This window comes from Ursus maritimus, unplaced genomic scaffold, assembly GCF_017311325.1.
Source record: "Ursus maritimus isolate PB19 unplaced genomic scaffold, ASM1731132v1 scaffold_35, whole genome shotgun sequence".
Taxonomy (NCBI): Eukaryota; Metazoa; Chordata; class Mammalia; order Carnivora; family Ursidae; genus Ursus; species Ursus maritimus.
This window is the reverse complement of record NW_024426119.1, coordinates 7,917,484-7,926,867: the sequence shown is the minus strand read 5'-3', so window position 1 is coordinate 7,926,867 and position 9,384 is coordinate 7,917,484. Positions and strand designations below refer to the sequence as shown.

The following is a 9,384-nucleotide window of genomic DNA, read 5'->3' as shown; positions in this document are numbered from 1 at the left end:
GTGTCCCGGATCTGCTGCAGGCGGTTCAGATACCTCCTCTGGAGAGGGCAGGATAGGATAGGAGGGCAGATTAACTAAATACTAATTGAGCCTCTGCTAATACTAGGGGCCACGATGCGTGCTTGGCTTGGCAGATACCGTGGTGAGGAAGAAACAGCCCGCCCCCCAGGTGCCATAAATGCTACGATGGGTGCCACAGGCGAGGGCACCAGACTGGATGACCTAGGGGCACCCCCTCGGTTTCAGGTTTCCCAACACCAGGATCCGGCGCTCACCAGCACTTCCGCATCCCCTTGCACAAACTCCTCGAAGACGCGAATCACCTGCTCCCGGCTTCGCGTGGTCTTAAAGTCGGTGCTGCAGGAGCCGTCGGCTTTCTGAAGGAAGTGGGACAGGAAGTGTCAGGGTCCCCGTGTCTCTCCTCTGCTCGAGGGGAGAGGATCAGGCTAGAGTAGAGGTACCTCCCAGGACGTTGGCTGCCAGGGACAGCGGGAAGGCCGCCAGAGAGTGCCTCGCGGTGGGGGTCAACAAGGAGGGCAGACACCGCGCAGTGGGGTAAGGGCAGAGGGAGGGCCAGGACGCTGCAAAGCGAAGCGGGCCTGGCCCACCTTGATGCCTTCGATGCGGAAGCCGAGCGTGGTGCTGGAGCTGATGCCTTCCCGCCACTGCATGTAGCGTGGCTTGGTGACCGCGCGCTGCGCGTGCTCCTCCTCGGTAGGTGCCGCAGGGTCTACAGCCAGCATCTTCTTGTACATGTCCTTCCGCAGCTTGGGCCGCTCGCGGGCTTTGGTCAGCTCCTCTTCCAGGTAAGTCCTGCAGAGGCGCGGGCCGCAGTGGGGCATAAGAGAACGCACACCTGGACCCTGCCCGGCGCGGCTCTGGGCGCCCGGGAGAGCGCTCAGCCCCGCCCAGTGCCCCCGCGCGGACAGCCAGGGCACGTGTACCTGACGCCCATCTTGCAGTCAAGGACGCAGGGCCCATCGAAGCCGTCGAGCAGGTCCTGCAACTGCAAGTAGCTCTCGCCATCGCGCTCCACCACGCCGTGGAAGGCGGGCACGCAGCCGCGCAGCGCGTCCGCCATGAGCCGCGCCAGGCAGTAGCGCTCCGGCTCCGAGCTGCGCTTCAGGATCAGCCCGCTGGTGCCCGCCGCCTTGAAACTCCCTGCGGACTGGCACCAGTTAGCGCGGCCTGGGCCCTTCCTTTGCCGGGCACCCGCTCGCCACCACCCCCTCCCCGCGCCTGCCCTGTGCTCACCCGTGTGCCCAGCCAGCTGCACCCAGGCGTAGCGCTTCTTGAAAGGGCTCATGACGGGCAGATTCACCATGGTCCGGATCTTCTGCCAGTGGCTTTTCTGAAAGCGACAGGGTCCCGGCGTGCACGTTGCCGTCAGCAATGCATAGGCCCTCCCTCCTTTGGCACGGGGTCTCCTCCTGCCCCACCCCACCCCACCGCAAGCAGCTAGGGCCCCGTGGTTCCTTCACTCCCTCCCTCCCTCCCTCAAGGAAAGTGTATTGTGAGCCTGTGTGGAGGATACGGAGACAGGCACAGGTGATGACAGATACCCAGCTTCTCAGTTTCTCCTGGTACTTGTTCATTGGTATACATATTTTATGCTGCATAAATACAGTTTTTCATCATCTTTCCCTTAACTTCATTCATACTTCTAAGTCATTCATTTTGTTATTCAATTAATATATGCCAGGTACAGTGCCAAGCACTGGGGTATTCACTGGAGAACAGGATAGTGATTCAGCGGGACAAATAATTAAGTTAGTATAATGCGTTAGGTAAATGCTATGACAAGGGAAAATACAGGAGGCTCTCCACCGTGCTGAAAAGAGCCCTGGACTTGGTGTCAGAAGGCTCAGGTTTGCACCCCAGTTCTCCTGCTCCAGCTGTGTGGGTAGGTTACTAAAGTGTTGGGTCAAGGATTCAGAACTTTCCTGAGGATGAGAATCACCTGAGGGTCACCCATGCAGACACTCAGGTCTGCCTCAGGGAAATTCTGAGTAGGTCTGGGTGGAATCAAAAATTTGCATTTCTAACAATGCCTCAGGCGATTCTGGGGCCTGAGAAGCCTCTGAGTGTCAGTTTCTTCATCTGTAAAATGGGGAAATAATCACTCTCGCTGGGTTGTTATGAGCAGTAAATGAGGTTTGAGCGTGACAGGCTCCCGCCCCCCTACCCCTGCGACCCCATTCCTTGGCATGAAGCGGAAGCTGGACAAATCTGGATTACTGCTTCAGTCACTTTGGACCATTGGTTACTCTCTTTTAGGGAGACAAACATGGAAACAAACCTTTGCAAAGGCCGAGGGCAGAGAGGCTAGCCTGGCAGGGCCTGGGGAAAGAATGACTTGGGGCTCCCCAAGACCCTCTTGCTATTCCTGGATGCCATATCATAAGTCCTCACCAGTTGGCTAGGGCCAGGCTACCCTTGGTCTTCTTAGTCTAGACCCAGAAACCTAAACTTTGAAAACGGGATGCAGAGCTGAGAGCCTGTCAGCTCAGATGAAACTGGGGGGAAAAAATGTAGATTTCGGTGTACCTCCTGCCTCACCAACATTGCTTCTGGCCTCCACCCAATCCTGAGAGCATCTCATACTTTGGACCTTTCCTTTTGCCACCCAAAACTCATCAGTCCTGTGCCCAACCTCTGAAGCACCCAGGTTTGCCCATCCAAGCTGTGTGTCTGCTGCCTCCCCCCAGGGGTGCTTGTCTAAGAGGAGTTAGAGGTGTGTTGCAGGCGTTACAGGGCTAGAACTTAGAAATCCGGCCTCCCTGAAGTCGTCTGAGAGAGGGAGAACTGGCACAGCGGCCTAACTGACCAGCAAGCCCCTTCCCGTGGGGAGGAGATGGGGGTTAGTGACAGAGCACTGGAATCAGGTGGCTCTATCACTTTTTAGCTGAGTGAACCCAAGTGAGAATTTCATCTGTGTGAGCCTGTTTCCTCCGGGAGGATGCAGCTGCTGCCATAACATGAGCCACCATTTACTGACCGCCTACTGCCTGCCAGGCGCGTCTCCTCTTCCATCAGAGAGCATTGCTCCTGCTTTCCTACTGAAGTCCCTACATGGCACACTAGGGTGTGATCACATGTCCAACCCCCAGGGATCTGGGGGTGTAGCCAGAAGCAGCCCACTAGAAGCATGACATCTCTTTCAAAACTCCCTTTTTTACTCTTTAAATACATACAAGGTTTGCATTCTGCTGCATAATAAATCCAAGTTTTATTATAAAACTCTCCCACCTCCAAATCCTCAAGTAAAATTCCAGGAAGATGTATGTGCCATGTGTATTCAGCGGCACCATCTTACACCCTCTTCTCCCACATCAAGTGCATGAGGCGGTGGGAGCATTACTGCCATTTTACAGAAGGAAGTCAAGGCTTAGAGGCATTCATAACCCCTCACTCTCTGCCTCCAGCAGCCCAACCTCCTCCCCGTGTTCCAATTACCCCAGCAGTTTCCAAAATCCATGCAACCACCCCAGCTCCCTCTGGGGGTCAAATGGGACCCTGTGTGAGAAAGAGCTTTGTAGGGGGCGCCTGGTGGCTAGTCAGATAAGCATCTGACTCCTGATTTCAGCTCTGTCATGATCTCAGGGTCATGAGATCCAGCCCCTCTTCAGGCTCCTGTGCTGAGTGTGAAGCCTGCTTAGGATTCTCTCTCTCCTTTTCCCTCTGCCCCTCCCAGCTCTTGCTCTTCTTAAAATAAAATAAAATAAAATAAAATAAAATAAAATAAAATAAAATAGCTTTGTATAAGGTGAAGCAATTTGCAACCACAAGATGGTGTGTCTGCTCTCTGGGGAAACACTGAGATCTGCCTGGGACCGGTCTCTTCATGCAAAGGCATGGGTTTAATGGTATGGTTTCAGGCAGCTTTAGGGGCCCACTGGCAGAATTTTGGAGGCAGTGGGACCCGGATGGCCTTAGACGGTATATCTAGTTCTGTAGCCACACCAGCAGAAGAGGGAGACAGCCTTGGGTGAGGTGAGATGGGAGAACTGCACCATCCTTTCTTCCGGAATCTTGAAGGAGCAGTGAGTGGAACTGGAAGGTAGGAAGTGGCCCAGTGGAAGAGGATTTAGTCCCTGCAGTCCTGGGCTACTGCCACTTGATTGGTGTGTGACAACACAGCACTGACTTGTTTCCAAACTGAGGTAAAATGGGGTCATCACCTACTCTCCTCACTCCAATTCTGTGAGGATCATATCAGCCAAGAGCAACAGCACCTACAGCTGGTTTTGGCCCTGCAGGTTACAAAAGGCTTTCATCTGAGCCCTCCCAGCCACCCCCTGAGGTTGGTAGGACAGGATTAACTCCCCTGCCAGCGATGGATACAAACATGGAAGGAGTTTATGCAAGTATCAATGAACTCACCACCATCCATCTTAGGGAACTACCTCCTCCAGGGAACATAATGCAGATAAAAATGCATGTATCCAAAAAGGCTCTTGAAGAGTCATTCTTCAGTGGGTGGGTGGGGATTCTGGCATATGAACAACAGCAGGGAAGATATTTTTGAAGCAGGTAAGGCTTTTATTGTATGGATATCAGAAAGCAGGTTTATTACGTCACAGAGTGAAATCTAGCTGGAAGGAGGGCTGAAGCCCCAACCTCTGGCCCAGCCTACTCCCCCACAGAAGTCTGGGAAACCAACTCACAGCCAAAGGACACCTGGGCATCTTGGGGCAAATAACCCAGGAGAGCTGAGTATGTGAAAGAGTCTTAGGAAGTCACAGGGGCCCCTTCTGATCCTCACCCCTGGAGCTGCACACGGAAGCATCTCTCTCTGGGAAGGGCAGGACACTAGCCTCAGAGGCTCCTTCGTCCAAGCTCCATTTGGAAGGCCTGAGGACTCCTTAAATCACACCAGATACTCAGTGTATCTTCCGCCAGAATGGACCCTCGTCTTTGCTACTCATTCCTATACCTCCTGACTCCCACTCCCTACCTCTAATCACTCAGTCTCTGGCAGAAGCCCTCTGGCAGCCCAACCCCCTCCTCATGTTCCCATTGCCCTATCAAACCAGCACTCCCTGTGGTGGTGGTGGTGGTGAGAGCAATCAGTTTAAATTTATAAAATGATTTGCACTAAGGTATAAGTGACCCACGACTTCACCTTCCCAGGGGCATTTGCTTTTTAAAAAGGAAGTCTGTTAACCTAAATTCTGCACTATAATTAGTGAAAAGCGAAGTATGGGAGTTCTGGGTCCAGGACAGGATAGCATCGAGGTCTCCTTACCTATCCTGGAGCACTGAAAGAAGAGAACCAAGTGAACAGGAGCCAAACACCCTGTCTTCTGCTACAGCAACACCCCAAAATTGTTTAAAGAGGCAGCCAAGGCCTAAGAATATAGTCATGCCAGTTGCTCTTGGGGGTAGGCCCCCAACTCCTCTTCTGATCTGTCTGGGTTTCCCTGCTCACAACTTTCTCCTCTACCAGAAGAGGGGCCCCAGGAGGGAGGCAGGTTGCCCAGTCCCAACTACTCTGGGTGGGGGTGGGAGCCCAGTTCCAGGCCCTGGGCAGGATGTGCGGTGGTCCTAGGAGACCGAGCCTCTCTGTCTTGAGTGAAGCCAAGACACACTCAAGACACCATGTGCCATGTGTGAGTACGTGCCAGGCAGAGGCAAGGTAGAGCCTTCCGGCCCGCGTCTTGCTCCGAGCTAATCCGTTATGCACCCAGGCCCGAGTGTAAGGGACTGGCCAGCGGGCAGCTGCAGAACCCTTCTCCCAGGCGCATCCTTCACGGCCCGCCGATGGCCTCCGCTTCCTGACTGGGGAAGCCCTAAAGACAGCCTGGACGGGCGCTCGGTGCCGCTCCCGGCCCGGCCGCGAGGCAAAGTCCGCGCCGGGCCCTTCCACGCGGACGCAGGCAGCCTCTGTCAACAGCTACGGGCTTATCTGCCGCCGCCGTGGCTGTTTGCCTTCGGGGAGGCCCCGGCGGGCTGGGGGTGGGGAAGGCCTGGGAGCCGCAGCCTTGGAGCTGGAAGGGCCCTCGGCGGCCATCTGCTCCAGCTCCTGGCCGCGCCGGAAGACCGCGAACCTTGGGGAGGGAGAGACCGGCCGAAGACGCCGGGGCACAGCTGCGACTGGTCTCCGGAGCCTTGACCCCAGCCGGGCTGCTTACGATGCAGGCAGGCTTGGGCCGCGGGACCTCCTCCGACTGGGGGCGGAAGAGGGAAGCGGGGGGCTGCGCTCCTGGAGTACTTTCTTCTGCACCCGCTTCTCGGCTTGTCAGAGACCTGACCAGGGCAGCGGTGCACCCAGGACAACTGCTCCGCATTTCGGGGGAGGTGGGGAAGAAGGAGTCCTCTCACTGCTCCACATTCCACCGCCCTGGAAATCCCTCGGTGGCACCCGCATCCTTGTAGGAGCCAGGGTTGTACTAGGAATGATCACGGAGCAGGGGTATCCTTATCTCCGGGGGAGGAGAGAGGGACTCCCCGCACCCTACGCTTGACGACGGCGTGTGTGTGCGTGTTCCTGCTCTATGAGACCTTTTCCCCTTGTGTCCCTTACAAATCACGCTGCCCTCTGGGTATTGTAAGTCTCAGCGGGTAACTGAGTCACAGATCACTGCAAGTCCTACAGGGTCTCCTGCGCCTCGTCCAATCCGAACGAGCCGCGAAGCCCAGGTCCAGCAGGCGGAGGCCGCGCCTCAGGGCTCTCCGCACCGCGCCCAGGCCACCCCGGCGCGTCCGCAGCTCTCACCGCCCTTCTGGGCGGGCCCGGAGCCACCAGAGCCTGCGGGGCGCCCTTTGCCTCTCCCTCCGCTCCAGGGACACTTGCATAACGTGGATCTAGAGCAACTCCTTCGCGTCGACCGCGGGTAGTTATTGAAAATATTTGGCCTTGGTTAAAAAGAGGGGACAAGATGGCTATCCCAGGCGCTGCGCACCCCTAAGGGGCAGGCACTGGGAATGGCTTCGGTGCACCCTGACCCGGGTTATCCGAGGGTCAAACCTGGCCCCAGAACACCAAGGTTACAGAGGCGGCGATTAGCAGGAGGATCCCGCCCTTTCAGCCTCAGTTTACCTCCTCCCGGTTTAATTAGGAGCAGTAAACCGGGGGAGGGCTGCGTTCCACTCCCTGCCGGAGCCCCCAGCCCCTCCCTTCTCTGCGTCCACGCCTCGTGCGGGCGCCGGGAGCAGACGGCTGCAGCTCCCGAGCAGAGCCTAGAGCGCCGCTCCACTCCCACTCAGGAGAGGGAAACCGTGGCAACGGCGGGGGTGGGGCCGCCGCGCGGGAGAGGGGGCGGGGAGAGAGGGAGACTCGTTCGCCCCTCTCTCTCCAAGAGTTCGCGGGGCAAGTCCAAGCGCCTCCGATCCCTCCGGCCCCACTCCCTAGCCGGCAAGTCACGATCTCCACCCCCGCCCCACCCGGTGCCCACGGCCGGTCGCAGACTCCTCCTCCCTCTCCTTCTTAGACGCCCTACGGCCGGGGCCGCGACCCGCCGGTAGAAGCCCGGAGAAAACCGCCAAGGCGGGAGGTCGGCCCAGGCCCTCCCTGCGACCCCGATGCCCCAGCTAAGCAGTGAGGGTCAGACCCTCGGCGGAGGGAACTGAGCGCGGGAGTCAGCCCTCCGCCAGCTCAGAGCTGGGTCCGCCGCGCGGCCCCCGCGCCCCGCGCTGGCCCCGCCCCCGCGGCCCATACCTGACCCACGTCCTCGCTGGCTTCCAGCTGCACGTTGCCGCGGCTCCGGCTCTCGCTGTCGCTCAGCAGATCGTCCTCCGAGTCCTCGGGCAGCGACGAGGAGCCAGTGGAGGAGAGCGACGAGGTGGAGAGGCGGCGCGGCTGCTGCAGGTGCGAGGAGCCCACGGCCGGGAGCCAGCCACTCTCCGGCTCCGGCGGCCCCGGGCTGGCAGGTGGTACGTCCGGCTCCTCGGCTGTCACAGTCAGCTGCGGGATCACCGGGGCAGGGGGACCCCGCGGAAGCCCGTTGGGGACCTGTCCCCCACGCCTCTTGGCCCCGCGGGCCCGGGGCTCCCCTGCGGCGGCGGCGGCAGCGACCGCCGCGCAGCGCGCCTCGAAGAGCAGGCGCAGCTCCCCGACACTCCGGCGCGGGGCCCGCTCCAGCCCCGGGCTGCAGGGACCCGCGCCTCCCGGCCGCGCCATGCTCGTCGGGCCCCCGGGCAGGGTCATTTCCCCGCACGCGAGCCGCAGCAGAGCCCACCAGCCCGCGCCGCGGCGAGGACTGGAGAAGCTCGGCGCCCCCGGCGCGAGACTGCCCCGAGGCGGAGCCTGCGCGGCCTGCCCGCCTGGGCCCCGCCTCGGCCGCGCCCCCCGCCCACTCCTTTCACTTTCAGAGAAAGCGCGGGCCTCCAAGGGCCGGTGCCCGGCCGGGAAGCTCCTTGTTGCTCCTCCAGGTGGCCGGGAAGTCCAGACCTCGTGGACACAAAGCCAGGGCCTGGCCCGCGCGGCCCCTCTGTGCCCGCCCTCGAGGAGACGGGAGGAGTCGCCCCGCCCCCGGGCCCTACAGTCTTGGAGATGGTCCTGCTCTCCCTCTCCCGCCCTGTCCCTCCGGCTCCTTTCCGCGTTCCATCCATCCTGGGCCAAGGCTTCCAGGTTTCCGGGCTTTCCTACGCGCCCGGGGCCCCTTCAGCACAGAATGCAAGGCCATCAGCTTCCCGAAGAAGCCTCACCCCAGGGCGTGCGCCCTAGTAAGGACTCTGTCCGGGGAACGACCTGAGGCTTCTTGCCCCAAGTTCCCCACTTCCCAACGGGCAGAGAACAAGGTCAGGGGGCGGGGCCTTAATCTCTCCGTTTGTCTCGGCGGAGTCCTGGGCAGCGTCCCTTGGCCACTGGCTGGCAGAGGGGCTGAGCCCTTCTTCCTCCTTTACCTATGGAATTGGGAGCTTGGAGTCTGCTGTGCGACCATAGCAAGTCACTTCACCTCCTCGAATTGCTGATTCTCCTCCGCAGGGCTGTTGTCCACCTCACAGGATTGCTACGAGAATACGATAAAATGAGATGTAAAATCTATAAAACGTTAGAATAGTTTTAGTGTGGGTGGTAGAACGAGCCAGCCAGGTTTGTCACACTCTCTATGTGATCTTGGGCAGTCTCTTCCCTTTGTACCTGACCCGGAGCTGTGGCTGTGACAGGGGAAGAGAACCCTGATGCTGGTAATTCACACTGCGTGTGAATGCCACTTACTCATCAGTGGCACCATGGTGCTAGGTCTTCAGCCACTTGACAAGTTAGTGGTCAGCTAACTGCAAGGCTGCTTTGAGTAGAACTTCATATTTCATAACATTTCTTGTCTTCCCCCAAATGCCACCGGTGAGGATCCCTCCTCAGGTGGCCAGTGCCTCAGGATTGTTGGGGGCCCTGTGTCAGGATGCCCCAGAAGGTTGCCTCCAATACTGAGGGAGGCC

At 58.9% G+C, this 9,384-nt stretch overlaps 1 protein-coding gene across 1 annotated transcript in view; it reads right to left on the bottom strand.

Moving 5' to 3' along the window:
- LOC103673539 (inositol-trisphosphate 3-kinase A) overlaps window positions 1–8,149 on the bottom strand; it is a 10,867-nt gene extending 2,718 nt beyond the window's left edge. The window contains exons 1-5 of the mRNA XM_040620667.1: window positions 7,661–8,149; window positions 1,255–1,351; window positions 945–1,161; window positions 609–813; window positions 276–377 (exon numbers count right to left, since the gene is read on the bottom strand). Coding sequence (XP_040476601.1) covers window positions 276–377; window positions 609–813; window positions 945–1,161; window positions 1,255–1,351; window positions 7,661–8,149 — 1,110 coding nt within the window. The remainder of the gene's footprint in view (window positions 1–275; window positions 378–608; window positions 814–944; window positions 1,162–1,254; window positions 1,352–7,660) is intronic.
- Window positions 8,150–9,384: the final 1,235 nt, after the last annotated feature.